Below are 22,748 nucleotides of genomic sequence, written 5' to 3' on the forward strand. Positions count from 1 at the left end.
CAGGAGGTTGCTGAGTCTCAGGGCTATGAGAGCGCAGCCAGGATGGGGCCGGCCTGCATCTGGACAGTGATGAATGTGCAAGCGCCGGTCACAACACTCATGACTGGTCAGGGGCTGCATCTGGCTATCCGGGACTAAGGGCTGCTGCTCCCTCCTGGAAGGACGCCTCAGGTTAGGGATGCCCCCGACCACCCATCTGGGGGAATTCTGGGCTGTGGATTTCATGGGGTATTTCTGGACCCTTCTGTGTGGAACCCGGGAAGCTGCAGGCAGGGACGAGGCGTGTCCTGTGGACCTACCTCACAGCCTGCTGCATGAACCGGTCAGGGTCCACAGCTGAAAACGTGGTCAGCACGGTGCCAGGGGGCACGCCCTCCTCCAGGCGGATCAGCTTGTGGTTTGAGGGGAAGTAGGGAGCCTCATTGATGTCCATGACGGAGATGGTCACCCCTGCCGTGGACTGGAAGGACATCTGGATCCCACTGGCCAGGGGCGCCTGGTTGGACACCATCACCGTGAGCATGAAGGCTCTGTTGAGCTCGTAGTCGACTGCCTGGAACAACAGATTGGGGCTGGGAGTGACCTGGCACAGCTTCCGGGGGGCTGGGCATGGGGGGACGTGCGGGAAGGTTGGTGTCTACCCCTCTCTGAACCATGTCCAGCTCTTCTCTGCCCTGCTTTTTAGCCTGGAGGCCCCAAAGGGTCCCATCTCCCAGGCACCCTTGTCTTCTGGTTCCTGCTGGGTTTGGCTGATGGCAGGAGAGAGGGAGGGGGTCTAGGCCTCCCAGCCCCTGTCCCATGCTGTGCTGAGGCAGAAGCTGGGCTCCTCCTGGGGCACTCCAGCCCCTCTTCCTGGCCTGGTAACCCCATCCCTACCTTCCTCCTTTGAGCCTAGTGTGGAGAAGGCTCCTGACGTTGTTGGTCAGGGGGGCCTCATCAGGTGCAGGGGGTCAAATGGTGGCCCCCAAAAGACATGTCCACCTGGGACCTGTGAATGGGCCCTTATTTGGAAATAGGGTCTTTGTACATGTAAGTTAAAGACAGAGGCCCTCATAAGAGACAGGCAGGGCTGGGTGCGGTCATGCATGCCTATGATCCCAGGGCTTTGGGATGCTAAGGTGTGAGGATTGCTTGAGCCCAGGAGTTTGAGGCTGTGGTGCACTGTGATCGCACTGTGATTGCACTCTAGCCTGGGTGACAGAGCGAGGCTCTCCAAAATTTCAAAACAGAGAGAAAAGGAGAGGGATATTTGAGACACACAGGTGCAGGGAGGAGCCATGTGGCAACGGAGGTGTAGTCTGGAGTGAGGCAGCTACAGGCCAAGAAACAGGAGAGAGGCAGGCAGCGGGTTCTCCTCTAGAACCTCCCAAGCGAGACCGTTCCTGCCGGCACCTTGAATTTATGTCTCTGACTCCCAGAGCTGGGACAGAAGACAGTTCTATTGTTGTAACCCACCTGGTTTGTGGTAATTTGTTACCGCAGCCCCAGGCACCACCATGCCAGTTCTGCAGCTCCCATCACTGCTGTACTTGGCCCCTGCATCCACACAATCTGTGGTGCCCTTCTGGTGCACTGGGACCCAGGCTGATAAACGCTACAGCTGCAGTTCTGCAGTGATGCTGTATTATCAGAAAAGCTTCGCTCAAGCCTTTCCTACACATTTTGGGGAGGGAGGGAAGTTACATGGAAACAGCTTGGGGCCCTGAGACATTCAGTGGCAAAGCTTGCAACAGTCTCACTGGAAAAAAACACAACACAATGTGTTGCAATTGCATTAAAAATTCTGCTTAGATATGTGCAAAGTAACATATGCATCAGAGTATTCATTGTGTAGTATGCGCAGAGACAATATGCTGGAAACGACACAAACATCCATCAGCAATGGTTGGCTGCACGGCCTGCAGTACATCTGCACGGGGAGACACTTGCAGCTGTAAAGAGGAATGAGAACAACCTCTGTGTGCTGAAGAGGAGAGGTTTCCAGGATCTACTGGTGGGCAAAAAAGCAACCCACATAGTGTGCACCTTTTGTGCAAAACAGGGAGAAAAATACTATTTGTATATGTATTTGCTCATGTTTGCAGAAAGAAACATGAGGATAAACCAAAAACTAATAAAAATGATCATCATTATTAGAGAGGAGGAATGGGGTCAAAGTCAGAGCTGGGAGTATGAGTTTGTGAGTTTGCTATCTATTTCTTATCATAGAGCTTTGATTTTTTTTTCAACAGAGTCTTCCTCCATTGCCCAGGCTGGAGAGCAGTGGCATGATCTCGGCTCACTGCAACCTCTGCCTCCTGGGTTCAAGCAATTCTTCTGCCTCAGCCTCCCCAGTAGCTGGGATTACAGGTGCCCGCCACCATGCCTGGCTAATTTTTATATTTTTAGTATACACGAGGTTTCACTATGTTGGCCAGGCTGGTCTTGAACTTCTGACCTCAGGTGATCCACCTGCCTCGGCCTCCCAAAGTGCTGGGATGACAGGTGTGGGCCACTGCGCTCTGCCCAAAATGTGCTTTTGAGGGTGATGCATTCTGACAGATTTAGATGTGGAGGATCATGAGGTCTGGTAATTTAAAAAAGTACTCCTGCAAAAAGTGCAGATTGCTGTGCAGCAGCGTGCCCATCACTGTGAGATTTACATAATGCCACGCTTCCACGCAATCACTGCGACACCACGCTTCCACGCAATCACCACGACACCACGCTTCCATGCAATCACCGTGACACCACGTTTCCATGCAATCACCGTGACACCACGTTTCCACACAATCACCGTGATACCACGTTTCCACGCAATTACCGTGATAACACGTTTCCACGCAGACACCATGCTTCCACGCAAATCACCGTGATACCACATTTCCACGCAATCACCGTGATACCACGTTTCCATGCAGACGCATTTCCACACAATCACTGCGACACGTTTCCACGCAATCACCGTGATACCACGTTTCCACGCAGACACCACGCTTCCATGCAATCACCACGACACCACGCTTCCACGCAATCACCGTGACACACTTCCATGCAATCACGACACCATGCTTCCACGCAATCACCATGACACACTTCCATGCAATCACGACACTGTGATTCCACACAATCACGATACTATGCTTCCACGCAATCACGACATGCTTCCACGCAATCACCATGACACAACACTTCCACACAATCACCACGACACCACACTTTCACGCAATCATGACATGGTTCCACACAATCATCATGACACAGTGCTTCCAGGCAATCAGGCCGGTTCCTCCTACTTCTAGGAATGCCTGGAAACCTCCATGATAAGCAGTGTAAGACATTTCCACTTAGAGAGGAACTTATCTGCTGGAGAGATCAACCAGCTTTCCCCAAGAAGCAGGAAGGCACCATGTGCCCCCACTGATGTGATCTCGCCATGTTCCCGCCCCTCGTGAGCTGCCTGCAGGCAGGAAAGTCAGGCACTATCCACGGTGGAGCAGAAAAGGCCAGTTTGTGGCTTTGGAGCTTCATAAGCTGAGGGCCACAGGAGAGACAGGAAGGAACCTGGGGTGTTCCACCCACGAGGTGCTGTTGCTCTGAACCCCACTCGCCATGCTTAGGGCCGGCAGTGAAGCACCTGAGGCTGAACAGACCCAACCCTGCCCCTTCTCTGGGGCCACCACAGCCTCTCAGCATCTGATCTTTCCAAGCAGGAACAGCCACATAATCTGGTATGTCACACTCAGGACTTCTTGGCACTGCTATGGAATAAAATATTTCAGTACATAAAGAAGAAATTTAAAAATCACATCAATAAGGCCAGGTGCAGTGGCTCATGCCTGTAATCCCAACACTTTGGGAAGCTGAGGCAGGAGGATAGCTTGAGCCCAGGAGTTCGAGAGCAGCCTGGTCAACATAGTGAGATACCATCTCTACAAAAAAAAAAAAAAAAAAAAAAAAAAGAAATTAGTTGGGCGTGGTGGCACACACCTATAGTCCCAGCTACTCAGGAGGCTGAAGTAGGAAGACTGCTTGAGCCTGGGAGGTCAAGGTTGCAGTGAGCAGTGATCGCACCACTGCACTTCAGCCTGGGCAACAGAGTAAGACTCGACTCAAAAAATAAAACTGCCTAAATAATAGTATTGGATGGGCATGGAAGGAAAACTGAGATGGTCGCTCCTGGAAGCCCATGACTGCCTCCAGGAGGGTCTGCAGGGAGGGACAGAGATCACAGTTCTGGTCCTGGGTCCCCACTGTCCCTGCACTGCCCCTGGGGGTGACACGCAGTCACCGCGACACCATGCTTAGGTGAGCCCTCATCCTCCCCAGGGGTGTCCATCTGAAGGAAGGTGTGGTCCCTGCAAGCCTCCCTGAGTCCAGAGTGAGATGCCTCGTGGCTCCATGATGCACACTGTCACCTCTCACTGCTTTGGTGCATGACCCCACCCTGACTCTGCCACCCCTGGGGCAGGGGCTGTGCCCTGTACCTCTGCCTCCCCAGCACCCAGCACAGCGCCAGTGTGGGTCATCTGTACCCCATGGGTGCCTGGGGGATAGAGGGGGTGGGCACCCCCTTGTTCACCACCATTGCCCAGGATCATCTGGGGGTTGTGTGCGCCACACAGGGGTCTTGCACCTGCAGCTGTCACCCTGCAGGACCTTCCACGGCCCAAGCTGACTGCAAGTCTGATGGGACACCTGATCCAGAATAACCCAGCACCCTCCTCTGAAAAGTTCTACCAGGGGTCTCAGGTTCCTCCAAGTCTGGCCTTGGTTCCTCTGTCTCTGGACTCCAGATGCCTCCAAGCTCCCAGCGCCTGCCTGCACCCACATCGTGTTGGGGTCCCCCCCAGAGCTGACCACGCCAATGCCAGCAGCTGCTCCCCCAGGCCCTCCAGGAGTTGGCTGGGACGGGGCCACTCGTGGGGCTGGACTGTTTCATCACGTCGTGGTGGCGCTATGAACAAGCCCCTGAGGGAAGTGGTCTTTCTCCCATATTTATTGGCTCACGTTCCCGGGACATGGAATAACGCTGCATGTCATGTGTTAAAAAATCTTGTCACGAGTCTGAGCAAGGAGGACTTCCAGAAAGACTATTATGGCCAATAAAAGCCCACAGGAAGATAAAATAAAACACATTTGTAATGGAGAAATCAATAGGTAATTTGCTCTAGCAGTTTCAATTAGCATGGCTGGATCTGCTTGCTGAGGCTCAGCGTGGCTGCCACCCACACATGGCCACGACCCTTCACTCAGAGGTGAACAGCTGGGCGTGTGCCTGAGCAGCAGCTCCAGCACCAGCTGGGCGGAGTGGGCGGGGCCAGGTGGGGACACACCAGGACGTCTGTCCTGCTCCCCTCTGATGGGAGACTCAGGGGCTTCCATTCAAAGTCTCACTCTGTGCCCCTGTCGTGGGGAGGAGTTGCCTGAACGGAGGGCACCAGGACCCCATCACTGACCTGCTCTCCCCTGAATTCCCACCTGCTCTCCCTGTATTTCTTGCCACCTGTGAGCCTCCCACAGGAAGGCCACCTCTGTCACTGCCCAAAGGGAAAGTGGCAGAGGCCGGTTCTTGGCTTTTGAGCTTTAAAACTGAAGGCCCGGGTGAGACAAGAAAGAACCTGGGATGAGCCTGGGCCTGGGCCTTGCTCCTTCAAGACGAAATTTCACAGCTGGAGGAGGGAGACAAGAGGCTGTGCTGGGCCCTGAGCAGGGCATGATGGTAACAGATGGCTTATTTGGGTTTGGGGACCTGAGAGCAGAGAAGCTGTGTGTCCACCTCAGGTACAGCCTGGGAGGTGGCAAGGCTCATTCCTCACCCCCCGCTGGTGTGGCTAGGGAGATGGAATTGGAGTGTGGGGCAGGACAGATCTGGATGACCGGCCTGAGATGCCTGTGCACTTCTTTTGACAGTGGCCAAGCTGGACCCCAGAAGTGAGAGATGATGCAGCCAGGATTTGGGTGACTGATGACTGAGGACCGAGGTGACCAGACACTTCTGACAGTTGCCCAGGAGTGCTCTCCTCCCCTGCACAGGGCACTGCATCAGCCCAGAGCATGGACACAACTGTGGGAAAAGGGAGGCAGAAGAGATGCCAGTCTACCACTTACCACCACCTGGGGGGACCCAGCTAAAAACAGAAGCTAAGTCGGTTTAGAGAAGGAAAGAGCACACTGCTGCATTGCTGGATTTGGGGTTTCCAGTGTGTACCTGACATAAAATATTTCAGTGATTCCTCCTCACCATCCCCTCTGCAGACTATATAAACTACTGGAGGGTGGGAGCAGTGACCTGGTCAGGTCTGCAGTGTACATACATGATATGGTGCCTGCTCTTCTGAGGGACTCAGGGGGCCATTCATGGAATTAAAGTAACCTTCATGCTCTGGGGAACTAAGCAGGGAGAATGATCAGGAGCCTCTCCCCAGCTCAGGACAACAGTGACAATGATGACAATGAGGATGATGATGACAACGATAATGGTTATGATGATGGCAGCAGCTAATACTGATTCAGTCATTACTTTGTGCCAGGCACTGTGCCAAATCTTTTATATCCAGGGTCTATTTCAATGTGAGTCATAAGTCTCTGGGCATAGGCCCCACAATTTGCCTCATTTTATGTTTGAGGTCACTGAGGCACAGAGAGATTAAGTGGCTGGTCCACGCCAGGGGTAAGTGAGCAAAGAGCTAGCATGGGAATCTAAGAACAGATGCCCTCAAGACACTGGACGTCTCCTGTGGGCTGGGCCGAGAGGTCCCTGTACTGACCTTCTGCCTCCTGCACCACCGGCCACTCCCCAACCCCTCCCCTCCACCCCGCTCCCCTGCTCTGAAAGGGAATGCCTGAAAAGATGAAGTCTCCACCAATGAACGCAAAACCAATTTTGGAAATGTTTTCTAAGATGAAGCATCCCCAGACTGAATATGCATCTTAAACAGACTCTAAATTGAAACTTCAGAGAAAAGCACCATAGGGAGTAAAAACAAAAATGAAGGAAGAAGGAAAAACTGTGGTTCTCCTGTTGAATGCTACCTAGGACACAATGACCCGTGACTGTGGGGACAGTGTGGCTGTGAGTCTGTGCTCGAGACTCGAGCTCCTCAAATTTTAAAATTTATTTCAAAATTGACATGCAGTAAGAGTCACTCTAGGAATGTTAACAAGTGTACGGAAGCACGGCCAGCCCCGCGGCCAAGGTGCAGGAGAGTCCCGTCTCCTCCACGCTTCTCTCGTGCTGTGCCTTTGCAGTCCCCCCCTCTCCACCCGCCGGCAAACCACTGAAGGGTTTTCTGTCCCCACAGTTTTGTCTTTTCCGGGACGTTCTGCAGATGGGGGCATGCAACAGGCCACCTTTTGGTTCTGACTCATCTCACTTAGTGTGACGCATTGGAGACTCATCGCGTGCCACATGGATCTCCCGTTTGTTCCTTTTGATGGCTGAGCAGCTTTCCCATTGTAGGACTCTTGGACTTACAGCTGGGGAGAGGTATCATGGGGTCTCAGGGCCCCTGGGCTGGGGACTCTCAGCTGAGCCAGAGTTTCATGCTGCCTAAGGAGGTCTTGGACCCCTCCTCAAGCCTCCTGTCCCCTCCTCATGGCATTAGGAAGGTTTCAGGCTGGTCAGACGGTACCATCTGGCCATGTCAGGATGCCCTGGAAAAGGACTGGGCTCTGAGCACACACAGCCCAGCCAGCTCCCAGCGCCAGCTTCAAACCTGTGGAACCTTGTCCTGAACACACACAGACACCTTGGCTCAGACAGGCAGGGCCAGCGAGGAACCTGGATGGTTAACAGATGGCTTTATGGCAGAGGGAGCCGGTTCCAGTCCCAGCTTGTACAGTCCCTGCTGTGTGATCCTGCGTGTGCGCCCCCAGTTATGCCATCTGTGAAACACAACAAGAATAGCAGCTCCTTGGTGGGCGTGAGGACCAAGTGAGATGGGGTGAGGATGGCACACCTGGTATCGGTGCCCAATCAATGTCACTGTAGCTGATCATGCCGGGGCCTGGCCTGAGGCTCCCTGGCAGTTTCAGGGTGCTGGAGATCTGGGGATGTGCACAAATAGGGACAGTGCCAGTTCTCTGGGTCATGAAGACTCGAACCAGCTGCGGCCCTTCTGGGCCCTCCCCTGGCCCCAGGCGCCCCTTCTCTTCAGGCACGTGCAGCAGGCGGTGCTGTAGGAATTTGGTTTGCTCCTCCTTGTGCCCAGTGGGGAAGACGGCTGCTGTGAAAAAGGCAAAATGCACCCCAAGTCCCAAATCTGAAAATCTGCAGATTTTCACATCTGGGTTTCCGCTGGTGGGTGCCAGCCCGCCTGTGGGTGCGGAGCGGCAGCACCTTTGTCGTTTCTGTGGCTCTGGTGGGAGATGCAGGGTACCAGGAAAGGGCTATGTTTGTTCCCCTGAGCATGGCAGGTCTTCAAGCGTCCCAGGCCTGAGGGATGGGGCCTGCAAGATCTGAGTCGATTCCAGGGTTATTCCGCCGAGGCTGAACCCGCACCCAGGAAGGAGAAGCGCAAGTCCCAGTGGGATCTGTGTCCTGTGCTTTTCCCAAAGCGGGTTTTGAGGACGTCAGTGTTTAAAGAGGAAAGAGCAGACAGGAGAGGAAGGAGGAAAAGAAAAAAAGCGGGGTCTGGGTAGGCAATGAGACACTGGCTATATCCTTGCCAGGCTCTGCTCTGCGCTCAGTGGATCTGCATTTCACAGAAGCTGGGGTAGGTGTGTGAAGCTGCAGTTACCTGTGTGGCCACAGAAGGGAGGCAGCACCGCGAGACTCAGTCCCCACGCTCCACTTCCCTTTGGCATAGTGGGTTTGGGGTCCTGAGGTTTTATCTTCCTCTCACAGGCCCCTCAATGGCCTCAGTGCCATTGACGACCGGCTGTGGGGGGCAGGAAGCACAGGCGATGGGGAGATCTTAGCTGTGCAGGTGGCTCGCAGGCAGTGCTCATCAACATCCTGAGAACCAGCATTCTGCAGACACGCTTCGGGAAACCCCACTCTCACTATGTAGACAGAGGCCTGACAAAGGGAGGGTGGAGCTGGGCAGGAGACCCCAGTGGCTTGCGGACAGGACGTGGCACAAACTCAGTGGAGGGTGGCCCGCTGCCAAGCTGTCACATGGCAGAAGGTCAGTGAATATGGCCGGCCGTGCCCACCTGGCTGCCGTCAGCACCTCCTCTGCTGCCTCCAAAATTCATGCCCCACCCACTTGCCAGCCAGGGCTTTCCTGCTGTGGGGAGACGGCTGCCAAACAGCTGAGCCCCGGGGGAGTCGTTCTCCCAGTGGCCTTCTCAGGCATCCCCAGCTGGAGGAAGAACCCGAAGGGGATGATTCTCCATCTCAAGAATTAGTTCCTGGGGTGGCGGCCCCCAGGCCCTCCTGGGACCCTCAGTCCATGCCCCACAGACTAGTTTGTGCTGTACGCTTGGAACCAGTGGCTCCTCTCTGAAGAACAAAAGAGGGCTCCGTGGGCCTGCTGAGGGCCTGGCCCAGTGCCACGAGGCCCATTCTCTCCCAGGATGCTGGAGCTTCCCTGCAGTTGGCTGTGCTCTTCCACCTTCCGTGGCTGTGATGCTCTGCGCAGATAGGGCCAGGCAGGCGCATGACGGCTGAGGCCACCAGCCCCTGGGCTGGGCAGGAAGCCACCTTCCCTGGAGTCCTTAGGGGTCAGGCTTTCCCCACCACATCGAGCCAGCCTTCTTCCTTGGTACCAGCCCTTTCTGATCTATGTTCGCCGATGAAGGTGGTGGGGCTGTATGTGCTCCAGCTGCAGAAGTGGTCCTCCAGGGGCAGGGCAGGTGAGACAGGTGCTGATCTCCTTGGGCTGAGGGCTACCCTTTGTGTTCCCTGGGAAGGCCACAGAATCCGAGCTGTGGGAGTCAGAGACGCCTCCTTGGAATCACAAGCAGGAGATGGGCCGAGGCTCACTGCTCACTGGGGAAGAAGGCCCCAGCCAGCGCTGGGCTCAGAGCTCACTCCTGTCCTCTGCCTGCATGTCACATCCAGTCTCTGTCACCTTCCCATGAGCAACGTTGCCGGCAAAGCGGCTGACGATTCACCTTGTGTGTTTCTAGGGGCCAGAGCTAGAATACTAGCTCGAGGTCAAAGGAGAAAGGGTTTGCTACATCTTTCCTCGCCATGCCCAGTCCCTGCGCACACAGATCTGACTTTGCCACTGGGGGCGCGATTGCGCTAATGCCTCACTCTGAAAATTCGTAATTCGCGGGGAAGCGAAACGTGTATTTTGCCTCTTCTCTAAGAACTATCTCTCAAGGTGAAAAAATAGCCTCTCTTGAAGAAGAAGGCTTATCTAGAGTTAGGGGTGGAATGCTGTGACATGTTAATTTACTTTCAAACATATCAGTCAAAATAAAAAGATTTAGTAAGTAGCAAAATGTTAATGAAATCTAGGTGATGGGTGTACGGAAGTTCATTTTACTATTATTTCCGCTTGTGTGTATATTTGAGTATTTCATACAATAAAAACGATGAAGACATTTTATAAGATTTCTCAGGAGAACTGGGCTTCACTAGCTTGCTTAGAAAAGGGGTTATTAAGAAAAGGAAAAAGATGACTTTGGGGTGTTGAGAAAAGACACGGATCCTGGAGAAGGCCTATTTTCTTCCCCTGTGATCTCCTAACATCAAGCTCCCCTCTTCCTTGGGAGAAGTTTGGGAGACATGCCCATAATTATGCAGTGTCTGCTCTGGCTAAGAATGGTCATGTGACTAAACTCTGCCCAATAAGATGTGAACAGGTGTTCTGGGAAGGTCCTTCAATAAAGGAGGGGCAAGCCATTCTTCCCCCTTTCTGATTCCCCGCTGTCTGTAAAAGTCTTGTAATGGCTGGTGCTCTAGCAGCCATTTTGGACCACGAGGGGCCCTGAAAGGTGTGCACAGCAGAGCAGAGGATAGAAGGAGCCAGGGTTTCTGTTGATTGTGCAGCTGTGACATCGGCCTCAACTGCCCACCTCAGGACTCCTCTCACGTGAGAGAATAAAGCTCTCCAGTATTTAAGCTTCTGTGGTTAAGTCTCTGCTCCCGGCCGCTGAAGGAAGTTTCTAAATGATCCCACCCAAAATGAAACTTGCTTTCCCTTATGCTTCGGCAGATCCTGTCCAGCTTTAAGCTCACCTTTCTGTCACCCCCGCCCTTTTCTCTAAAAATGCCCAGTTACTCTTGCTCTTTTCTTCTTAGTCCTATTCAAAATTGTTTTGGGACAGTAGCTGCTAAACTTCTTCACACGAAGTTGTAAACGATCGCTAAGTGTTACGATATAACTCCCAATCTGCCCTTCCAGGGGAATATGAATTGTAAGTGTAGACAAAGAGTTAGGTTAGAAGACTGAATCGCCGCTACTATAATGATAGAAAAACACATCTGACCAGAACCATCGAAGACATTGAGCCAGTGGTTACAAACCCATCTCTCTCCAAAAAGACAAAATCCGCAGCTCCTGAATGTCTTCCCAGCACAGTGTGACCAAACATTCAGGGGACGGATTATTACAGCATCACATGACCCATCTCTGGGACAGAGAAATACTCTTGAGATGAGCCTGTAACCTTGATAGCAAAACCCAGACGAGGATGCTGTAAGCCTAAATCACCCAGAAAAGTACACGAAAAACTTCAAATATCAGCAAAACAAATTCTTCAGCGTGTTACAAAATACTACCTCACTACTCAGTGGGATCTACCTCAGGAATGCAAAGACGGTTTAACGTTGGGAATTCTAATAATGAAATACACCCATTACTATAGTAGGGGGTGGCAGCAAATATACAGACATTGAAAAGGGAATGGGAAGGTATTCTGGGGGGGGGTCTGCCAAGTCCCTGCAGGTCACGTGACAGGTCTTTGTGAAGGTTGTGTCTGCCTCCAGCAGGTTGGGTTACCTGTCTGCCCTTGGATATTAGGGGGGCACTAACTTTACACCGAGTATCACTCCTGTTTCACTGTCCCAGGGAGTGTGCAGGCGGCAGAACCTGGGGTGCCTGGCAGGGTGCGAGAAGAGTACGCACCTTCACCACGGTGACCATGCCTTCATTGGTGACGGGGTCTGTGCGGACAGTGAAGTGCCCGGAGGGATCCCCACTGATGATGCGGTAAACAGCGTTCCAGTTTGGAGAGTGAGGCTGATCTCGGTCCATCACCGTGAGGTTTGCGACTACGGTCTCCACACGGTTTTCGGGGACCTCCCCTGCAAACTGCAAAATGGAAGGAAAGAATGTTACAAACCCACGTTAAGTGTAAATATGTACAGAGAAGTGCACGTAGCGTATGTGTGCAGCTCAACGAATGTTCACAGACAGAACACACTGTGTCAGCCACGCCCAGATCAGGAATCAGAGAAGACAGGCTGCTCAGGGGTGCACAGGAGTGCGCGCCTCGTAGCACGGCTGCTGGGGCCCCGCTGAAGCAGGCGTGCAGACCTGCCCGGCAGGTGCGTCAGCCTCGCGGCCGCAGAAGAGGACCACTGATGGAGCAGCTTCAACAATGGGTGCTTCTTTTCATTCCCAGTCCCCACCCCAGACCCAGACCCCTTCCAGGTCCCAAAGTTTCCACCTGTACTGGCTGGATGGTGGCCCCGAAGATATGGCCACATCTCAATCCTTGGAACTGGAAATGCCCCCTTGTAGGAAGAAGAGGTGCTGGAGGTAAGGATTCTGAGCCGGGGAGATTTTTCTGGATTATCCAGATGGGAGCTAAATGCTACCACGTGCATCTTCAGAAGAGGGAGGCAGAGGGGATTTCACAAAGAAAAGACACAGACACATTCAGAGGGGGAGGCCATGGGAGATGGGGGCAGAGACTGGAGTGATGACACCACAAGCCCAGGAACACCACGGTGGCCAGGAGAACCTGAAAGAGGCAGGAAGGGTTCTCCCTGGAGTCTTTAGAGGGAGCAAGACCCTGGTGATTTCAGACTGACAGAATAAATTCCTGTTGTTTCAAGCCCCCCGTTTGTGGCCATTTGTTGCAGGAACCTCATAAGCTCATGCTGACTTCTGATTTGTTGCAGGAAACTTACAAGCTCATGCTGACTCTGGCGTCAAAGACGAGTTCATCTGGGTTTGTTCTTTCCGTGGGTGGAAACTTCCAGCACTTGTGTTTGGCTTCTGCTCAGCCCTGTGGCTGTGGGACTCCTTTGTGTTGCCACATGCAGCTGAGATGGCTGAGCAGTGCTCTGTGATGTGACAGTGCTGTGATCAGGTACCCTTCCTCCCAGGACGGGCGCTGGAGTGTCAGGACAGAACTGTGCACGTCTGCAGGCAGCTCTGCTCCCCTTCCACTGGGAGGGGAGTGTCCCCGGGTGGGAAGCCCCTGTGTCCTGGCGTGGGGCACTGTTAGGGGCTGAATGGTGTGTCCCGGAATTTCCGTGTTGAAGCCCTAAACCCCCAAGGCCTCCGAGTGTGACTGTATTTGGAGATAGGGCCTTTAAGGAGGTGACTAAGTTAAAACAAGGGTGTCAGGGTGTCTGGGGCATTACCCAGGCCACCTTCGCACCTGCCCTCAGCCAGGAGGCAGGGAGGAGCCCTCGGGTGCAGCAAACAGAAACTTGCTCTGGGGTAACCTGAACACAGGAGCCTGACCTTCCAGGGCTGCAGGTGACTAGGCCCATCAGGGTGGGGCTCTGTCCTTCCCCGACCTCCCATGGTCAGGACCCTGCAGCTCACCCTGGCCCTCTGGCTGCCTGAGAAGCACAGCTGTCTGTTCGGTAAGAAAGAGTCTTCCCGGAGTGCCTCTCCCCAGCTGACTTGTGCCGACGCTCCGTTGGCCAGGATGATGTCCCACGGCTACCACGAGCCCAAAGAAGGGAGCCTTGTGAGGTGGCAAAGGGAGAAGGGGTGGGAAACGGGCACTGGGCAGCCAGCAGACCGCGTCTGCCACAGGCGAGTCCTGCAAGGATAGAGAAGCACACAGAGACCCTGAGGCGGCGGTTCTGGGCCCAGTCTCAGCGCCGGTGTGAGAGGAGGCTGTGAGATGACGCAGATTCATCCGACCCACAAGTGCCCCTTCAGCACGCCTCTGTCATGAGTGTGGAGGCCCCGTCAGGCTAGTGGACAAAGACATCAGGTGAACAAGGTCCAAGGACATACAGATGGCGACTGTCCCTGCTGGCCCAAGGCCTGGCCTCTCATCAATGAATGAAGGAATGAGTGATAGCCTTCATATAAATGTACAAAAATGAAATATGCTGGTCCCCTTTCCAGGCAGGAGCCGAGTCAACATTCCTAAAAAGGATGGAGACGCAACAGAAGAATTCAGAGCCCACACCAACGGGCTGCCTTGTCAAGGATGGAAAAATATTCTGATTTAATCCCAGACAAGCACTGCATCCTTTCTCTCTTTCAAAAGCTCAGAGAAAGTCCTTTAATCAGGCTCCTCGACCTGGGGCTCTAAGCTGGGCTGAAAACCCCATGGCCCGGCCCAGCTCCGGGTCTGGTAGGAAGGGCCCTGCCTGTCACCTGCAGGTGCAAGCATTCACATCCCGATACAATCACCTTGTTGGGAAGAAAAATTGTGGATTTACCCAAAGTGGGATCTCAGCCACATCTGGGGAGCAGGATCCTTTCCTCACACGATGGCCACGCTCAGCCATGGAAGATCTCATCTCAGGATTGGGAGGAACCGTCTTTGTTAAACTCCAGAGTGGACAGCTGCCACCCCCACCGCTCCCAACGTCCAGTGTGGGACAGAATCTCCTAGCTGTCTCTGCTCCTGAGCCAGGTGGCCGGAGCCCGGAGCCTGCAGCTGGGTACCGGGGGAGGCCTGGAGAGGCTGACCTGGCTCTAGAGGAGGGAGCTTCGGGGCTCACTCAGTTTTCCCTTCATTACACATGATTTGAGCCGCCCAGGTGTCAGATCGTCCACCAGCAGGACAGGGAGCTGGCATCGCCATGGGACGCACTGGGCTCTGAATTGCACAGCATCATGGCATGGGGGATGGTTCCTCTGGGGGATGGCAGGGGCGACTCAGGCCATGGTTGGAGATCCATGTGTTCTAGGGGTGAGAACATGCCTGGGAGGGAGCTGCGTGCCTGATCTCAGCCCTGCGGTCCTTGGGTGCTAGATGACAGCACTTGCTGAGGCTGTGGCCACTCGGGGTCCTGGGCAGCCAGGTCCCAGGCAGAGGACCGCTGCGGGGGGACATTCAAGGGAGCTTCGCTGAGGCCTGTGAACAAGTTCCAGGAGGGCCAGGGACCGGGCGGGAGGGGGCAGCCCTCCTCAGCCAGGGCTGTGCTACTGTGAGTCTAGGGGCTGACCGGGTGCCTGGGGGGCCTGGGGGTGGGCAGGGCTGTGAGGTGGAGCTGACAGTCCCGCTGGTGTCCTCAGGGGAGGTGGCAGCTGGGCCACATTACACACTCCCTGCTGGGACCATCTCCAGGCAGAGGTGGTGGTGGGAGGGCCTCAGGGCGGGGGGAGCTTTGCAGGCCTGGAGCAGGGAGGAGGGTGTCCCACCCCATTGTCAGTGAGGCAGGCAGGTGACCCCTGCAGTGGCTGGTGGAGGACTCAAGGCCAGTGAGCTCCCCTGACCCCGGGGATCTGAGTTTGCAAAATGTGCTGGGTGCCAGGACCCTGAGCCCTCCCCAGAGACGCCATGAATGCACAGACACCGCTCTGGCCAGGCCCCGCAGCACACACTGCTGGTGTCTGACACCTGGCCCCGGGCCATTCCCTCTGCTGGGGACACCACCTTGCCCCCAAAGCAGCCTGCCTGAATCTTGGGGTCACTTCTCCTTTGAGTGAAAACCTGCTGGCCTCCCCCAGGAGCCATGTGGCAGCCCTTGGTAGCTTCTGGCCTTTAGGATTCTGAGGAAGGGTTGACCAGGATCACGCTGCTCTGGTCCTGTGGCCATGTCACCCCAAGTTTCCTTAAAGGTTTGGTGGGATGAAGGGCTCTGGTCAGCTTGGTCTAGTGAGGCGTTGGCCGGAAGCCTATTTTTATAAATAAAGTTTTATTGACACTCAGCCACACCCCATTCATTTACATATAGCCCGTGGCTGCTTTCCTGCCCCAGCAGTGGCATTGAGTCATGGTAACAGAGACAGCCTGACCACAGATGAAAATACTATCTGGTCCTTCACTGAAAATGGTTCAGATCCTTGTTTTCCAACCCCAAGGCCCCCACCTCAATAACTGGTTTGAATAGGCTAATGACCTGAGTCAGCCAATTAGGGGTCAGTTCCGTGGCCCCTGCATCTGGCCTGGACATGGTAACCACATGAATCTGAAGGTGTCAGGTTGGTGGGAGCTGCCATTTGCAGCCTGAGAACAAAGCCGGCTGGAGGAAGCATGGCCCAGGGGAGGGTCACGGTGAGCTAGTGGAGCCTAGACGCAGCCATGCCTGAAGGGAGGAGATTTTCCAAGACTTCTGAGCTCTTGTGAAATGAGCCACTCTCTTTTTATTCAAGTTGCCAGGGTCAGCATAGTGGCCACCGGTAAGGCTTCCTGGCTCCCCTGCACCTTCTGAATTCCCTTCCTTAGTTTCCAGAAATGCACTTTCCCGGCCTCCTCTACAGCCACAACCAGGTGGGTGACCTAGCCCTTGCCAGGCAGGTGCACCTGGGTGTCCGTGGTTCGGAGGAGGGGGGCAGAGGGCCTGATCCTGGCAAGCAGCAGAGACGCATTGAGCTTTGGAGCCAGCAGAGGCAGAAGGTGGGGCCAGCACCCTTGCAGGCGGCAGGGGCAAGACTCTGTGCCCAGTGGTGGGGGCAGGAGGGCGCCCTCCTGGTGGAGCAGCCGTGCCTGATGCTCCCGGCTGCTTGGATTTCGTGGCCCCTCACACCCTCTGTAGTGTCTGTCTTTGCTTACATGGCCAGGTGGGTCCTGGTGTTGTCTGCCGTTTTAGCGAGGGCCTGTCTGACGCTTCCCCACTCGCTCCCGTCCTTCTGAGGAGGCAGCGAGGCGTGCTCTGCGTCCATTCCCTTGCAGGCTTCTGAGTGAAGTTTATACGAAGAATCTATTCTAAATCATGCAAGTTTAATAAAGGTTCACAAAGAAGGCCTTCGCTGATAACTCTGGTTTAGGATTTTCTTATTAACCTTACCCTAGCCATAATGACTTTTAAATTTAATTTTTTCAGATTTTCCTACACAAGGAAAGCCTCTCAGGCCCCTTGGGATGACATGGCAGGTATTTGGGAAAGGAGGAATTTTAAGAGCATCAGAATGGAATTTCTTGCCGGGACGGTAATCTAGAATTCAGCTGTGCACCCATCCCGAGAGGTAGGAGGATTTTGTCTTCCTACGAGGGCCTTCCAGCACAATCCCAGCTCTGAGGCAGAAACCGTGAGGTTCTCAGGGGAAGGTCACCATTCGCAAGAGGAGGCTTTGGGCAGGACCCCTGCAGCACAGCCGGTGTTTCAGGAAAACCCACCCAGCTGTTTCCTTATGATATCAGTGGGCGGTCAGGGCTTAGAGGGCCAGGCACTACCCACATAATGTCCAGCAAGACCCTGGGGCCTCCAAGGCACCTATGCTGGGGGCCACAGTGGTCCTGTCCTCAGGGAGAAGTCCCACATCTGCCACACCGCAAGCGGCCACGTGGGAGGGAGTGGGAGGGAAGTTTTGTTCCCCACAGGAAGGTGGTTCCCTCTGTGACACGGGGAGGAGGGACCCCATTCTTCAGGAGGCTGTGGGGTCAGGTGGGCTGGCACAGGCAGGGCACTCAGTGCAGCACCTGGCACAGGGTCGGTGCCCACCTGCTGCTGTGATGACCAAGGCTAAGGGCGGATTTCTGTGCCTGCAGCCGAGAGACCAGGGGGCACATGGTTCAGACGAAGCTGACTTCTGGCTGGTGGGTGTGAGGACTCCAGCCCAGGCAGGCATTTCGTTAAGAAAGAAGCGGGGCAGAGGAGAGAAGGAGGGGGAAGAAGCTGCCAGAGAAGCCCCAGGGAGAGCACAGGGCACACCCTGTCCCACGTCCTACCAGTTCTCAGCAGCTGCCTGGTGATCCCCACACTCCATGACCATGATCTCCAGGTCCCCCGAGGACTGGGAGCCCCATGAGGGAGCCGCAGCCCCTGGCACCCTTGCGCCCCTTCCAGTGAGTCGCCATCGTGCTAATCCTCATGCCCCAAACATTCAATCCCCGGTGGAGGCCCCGACGACAGCTCCCGCCAGCTTGGTGTGGGTGGGGCTATGGGCCCTGCAGCCCACACTCTCGGGACTGGCTGCTGTCCCCTGCTGGGGCCAGCCCACAGGACACTGGCTTGGGAGAAGTCCCAGGGGCGGCCAGTCAGACGCCTCCAAAGCACCAAGAGAATCCACATTTGCAAGAGCAGAAATGCAAAACAGCTGGCAGTGGGCAGGAGCAGAGAGGAGAAGCTTGCGGGCCCTCACAAAGAGACAGGCCTGTCCCAGACAGGGGGCTCCTTGGGCTCATGCTGGTAACAACCCCAGGGAAACAGAATGACAGCATTTTGGGAGCAGGAGGCAGAGGGGATTCTATTATTGTTCGCGTTTCGCAGGTGATGAAACTGAGGCTCCAGGAGGCAACCTGCCCAAAGTCACCAGTGGTGTGCTGAGGCTGCGCCGGCCCCTGGGGGCGCCTCTCGGCCCCACACCCTGCTTGTCTTGAGAGGTCACTTTCATGGTTTTCATTTGGAACAGGGAATTATACATCCGCAAATAAGTAACAATTGCTCATGGTAGAAAAACCGGGAAAACCAAAATTCACAGAAGTAAAATATGTACATTTACTTTTATTTTATTATTACACTTTAAGTTCTGGGGTACATGTGCACAATGTGCAGGTTTGTTACATATGTATACATGTGCCATGTTGGTGTGCCGCACTCATTAACTCATCATTTACATTAGATATATCTCCTAACACTATCCCTCCCCCCTCCCCCCTCCCCACGACAGGCCCTGGTGTGTGATGTTCCCCACCCTGTGTCCAACTGATCTCATTGTTCATTTCCCACCTATGAGTGAGAACATGTGGTGTTTGGTTTTCTGTTCTTGCGATAGTTTGCTGAGAATGATGGCTTCCAGCTGCATCCATGTCCCTACAAAGGACACGAACTCATCTTTTTTTATGGCTGCATAGTATTCCATGGTGTATATGTGCCACATTTTCTTAATCCAGTCTGTCACAGATGGACATTTGGGTTGATTCCAAGTCTTTGCTATTGTGAATAGTGCTGCAATAAACATACGTGTGCATATGTCTTTATAGCAGCATGACTTATAATCCTTTGGGTATATCCCCAGTAGTGGGATGGCTGGGTCAAATGGTATTTCTAGTTCTAGATCCTTGAGGAATCACCACACTGTCTTCCACAATGGTTGAACTAGTTTACAGTCCCACCAACAGTGTAAAAGTGTTCCTATTTCTCCACATCCTCTCCAGCACCTGTTGTTTCCTGACTTTTTAATGATTGCCATTCTAACTGGTGTGAGATGGTATCTCATTGTAATCCCAGCTCATGAGTAACTGGGATTACAGGCACCTGCCATCATGCCTAGCTAAGTTTTGTATTTTGTAGAGATGGGGTTTCACCATGTTGGCCAGGCTGGTCTTGAACTCCTGACTTCAGGTGATCTGCCCGCCTCAGCCTTCAAAAGTGTTGGGATTACAGGAGTGAGCCACTGTGCCTGGCCTTACAGATTTTAAATATGTAGATTAACCTCTGAGGAGCAGGGGCTGTGACTGCTTTGGTTTTCGCTGTAGCTGTCCTGCACCCTGGCATAGGAAGTGCCCAGTGCAGGGTGAAATGAATTAATGCATGAATGTGCAAACATAATGAACAAGGCCTGGCACGTGGCACACGAAGTTTCATAAGAGATTTACTTTTTAATTCAATGCTAATACTGTGTATGACTTCTTCTTCTTTTTTTTTTTTTTTTTTTTTCTTGAGACAGTCTTGCTCTGTTGCCCAGGCTGGAGTTTAGTGGCATGATCATAGCTCACTGTAGCCTCCAACTCCTGGGCTCAAGTGATCCTCCTGCCTCGGCCTCTCAAGTAGCTGGAGCTATAGGCCTGCACCACCTCTGCCATGTGTGAGATTTTTAATCAGTTCTCTGAGGCAGGTGGTGATGAGGCACTGACCTCATATTTAGACATCTGCGATGCTAGACTCCTCCTCCTTCAAATATTCCCAAAATGACACCAATGTAGCCTCCTTGCTTAGGTGAAGTCAGTGGCCTGAATCTGTCCCTTGCTTGTTTTTGTAAATAAAGTTTTATTGGGACATGGCCACACCCGCTAGCTTGTGTTTTGTCTGTGGTTGTTTTTGTCCTACAATGGCAGCGTTTCGGAGTTGCCATGGAGACCTTCTGGCAGCCAGAGTCCAAACATTTACTCTCCAGACCATTCAAGAAAAGGCGTGTCTGCCCCTGTGTCAACGGCAGCTCATTTGCCTGCAAATCCCTGGGAACATGGGGCCCCGCACGCTCCTCTGTGGATCTGCCCTTGCATCCCTGGAACGAGCACAGGAGCGGTTCTGCTGGGTGGTGGCCACATGCCCCAGGGAATGGCTGGCATTTAGGGCCCTGCCCATAGCCCCCAGGTCTCCGTGGCTGGTGAAGGGCAGAGTGAGGCTGCTCCTCCTCTAATGGAGGCCCCTGGGGTCCTGGTTTCAGAGGCCCAGGCTTGACCTTTTCTGCCTCTGCATTGCTCAACCATTTGTGCTGCCTGACCTGCTCTGAAAACAGCCGTCTGCAACGCATCCATGCCCACCGGGGACCCGCCTTTCGTGACTTTGGAACTCCAAAGACTGAACACGTCATGGTTTGAATTTCCATCAGTTGCTGGAAGCCAGAAGGTGCCCCCGGCTCCAGGCCGCTCCTCAGGTGTGACACGCAGGATGGCGTCTTGGTGATTTGCTGCTGTACTTAATTTCTGTCTGTCCCTCCCACATCCAGTTTCCCGGCAAAAGACTAGTGGCAGTGACTCAATATCTCATAAAGACGAGCCACGGCCGACTGCGAACTTTGCTCCCTCATCTGATGGACAGTAGTGCCATTGAGGCCCAGTTTTGTCTCCTGGAAGGCTCAGGACCTCCTTTCGCCTCTTCCCATGGAGCAGGTCTGAATGAGCAGAAACAGGACTCTGCCGCTGCCCTCGTCACCCCAGCTCCATGGGCCAGCGTAGGATCAACGCTTTCACGGAGGTGCTGCGTGTTCAGAAGCGTCTGGCTGGTCCTAATGAGGCCTTGGCGTTCCCAGCCACCTGGCGTTGGGTGCTGCTTCTTCCGGCCGGAGCCTGGTGTGGACAAGGGCATCTAACTGGAGGGAAGGGCCCGAGCCTGGTGTGGACAAGGGCATCTAACTGGAGGGAAGTGCCCAAGCCTGGTGCTTGTGCCCAGCCGGAGCTCAGCGGATCCATCACTGTGATGAGCACAGCTGAGTGCTGGCCCTGACGCCTCCTATCCGGCTGGGGTGTGGTCTGTGGCGCCCCCCACGGGGCTGGGAGCCACCTGGGGACACAGCCGGCCGCAGTTCCTCCGTTCTGTGATTGCTTGCATTGGAAAATCGATAGTGTAAACCTACAAACCACAGCTCCTTTGGATGTTACAATGTCATTGGTTTTTGGAATTTAGTTTTCTATTCAGTAAAACTGATGATTTCTGCTGAGTTCTGAGTTCACAAATCAGAATTGTTGGATCCGTGGCTCTTGTGACCAGAAGGAAGCTGCAGGCGGTTTTTCTTCTTCTTCCTCCTCCTCCTCCTCCTCCTCCTCTTCCGTTTACAGACAGGAGCTTTGGGGGCAGTGGGGGGCGGGGGGGGAGGGGATGTGGCAGAGCCCGCTTGCCTGAGCCTCTGCTCCCGCCTTGCAGTGCTGCTATGAGGACAAATAAATAGTGCACAAAAAAGTGCTCCCTGCAACGCCCGCTTGAGGGAAAGGACCAGCCATTTAGCTCAAAATTAACTTGAACCCCCCTTTTGGGCTTTTGGGTCCATAGACCAGGTTGGCTTTCTCCCTTCCCAGAAAGGATACAGAGGTTGACCCATCTTCTTACCCGGACTGGAGCACAACTGCAGGCAGCTCCTGTCAGCAGCTTGTCTGTGCCAGGGTGAGGGACACAATTGCTATTAATCATCATTATTAATCATACAACAGCCACAGTGGCCATATTATTGCTGTTCTACTCATTGGGTCTTTCTTTGAGTCAGGTGCGCTGCCAAGGGACTGATATCTGGGAACATTCGGTCTTCACACACCCATCAGGCAGGAACAGATGAGGAAACGGAGGCACAGAAGACTCTGCAACTTGCCCAAGGTCAACAACTGGTCAGTTGTGGAGCCAGGCTTGAAGCTGGGGAGTCTGGCCCAGCGCCCACCCCCAGCCCCTGGGTCCCACCTCTCCCCTGCAGCTTGGACAGGCGGGTCCAGGGAGGCCTGAGAGACTGGCGGGAGCACTGCGGCTGGAAGGACTGAAGTCTTGACCCCCAGGCCGAGGGACCCCAGGTTTCTGTGTGTCCTGGCCTTAGGGTTGTCCTTCCCGGTCCGTGGCTTCCCCCATGTCTCTGGACCGATGTCCTGTTGGTCCCTGCCCCAGGATGGGCCCAGACTTGGGCTCTCAGACGTGCCCCCTCTGCAGCCGTCTCTAGGAAGCTGTTCCTGGCGGGAGGAGCAAGGAGTGGGGAGATGATGTCGGGCAGGCGGGAGCTCCTGGTCCCTGCGGCCGCCACCTCTGTGCTCGGAAAAGCTGGCTCCGATTTATTATTTATGGCCGAGGCTTGCACAGAACACCCAAGCATAATTAAGGGCACTGAGTCCATTCTGATTTTCAGATGCCCGATTCTTGTGCT

General features: G+C 54.2%; 1 protein-coding gene across 1 annotated transcript in view; it reads right to left on the reverse strand.

Moving 5' to 3' along the window:
• CDH4 (cadherin 4) overlaps positions 1-22,748 on the reverse strand; it is a 704,949-nt gene that overhangs the window by 22,717 nt on the left and 659,484 nt on the right. Inside the window, exons 9-10 of the mRNA XM_030914248.1 lie at positions 12,006-12,191; positions 300-553 (exon numbers count right to left, since the gene is read on the reverse strand). Of these exons, the coding sequence (XP_030770108.1) occupies positions 300-553; positions 12,006-12,191 (440 nt within the window). The remainder of the gene's footprint in view (positions 1-299; positions 554-12,005; positions 12,192-22,748) is intronic.

This window comes from Rhinopithecus roxellana, chromosome 13, assembly GCF_007565055.1.
Source record: "Rhinopithecus roxellana isolate Shanxi Qingling chromosome 13, ASM756505v1, whole genome shotgun sequence".
Lineage (NCBI taxonomy): Eukaryota > Metazoa > Chordata > Mammalia > Primates > Cercopithecidae > Rhinopithecus > Rhinopithecus roxellana.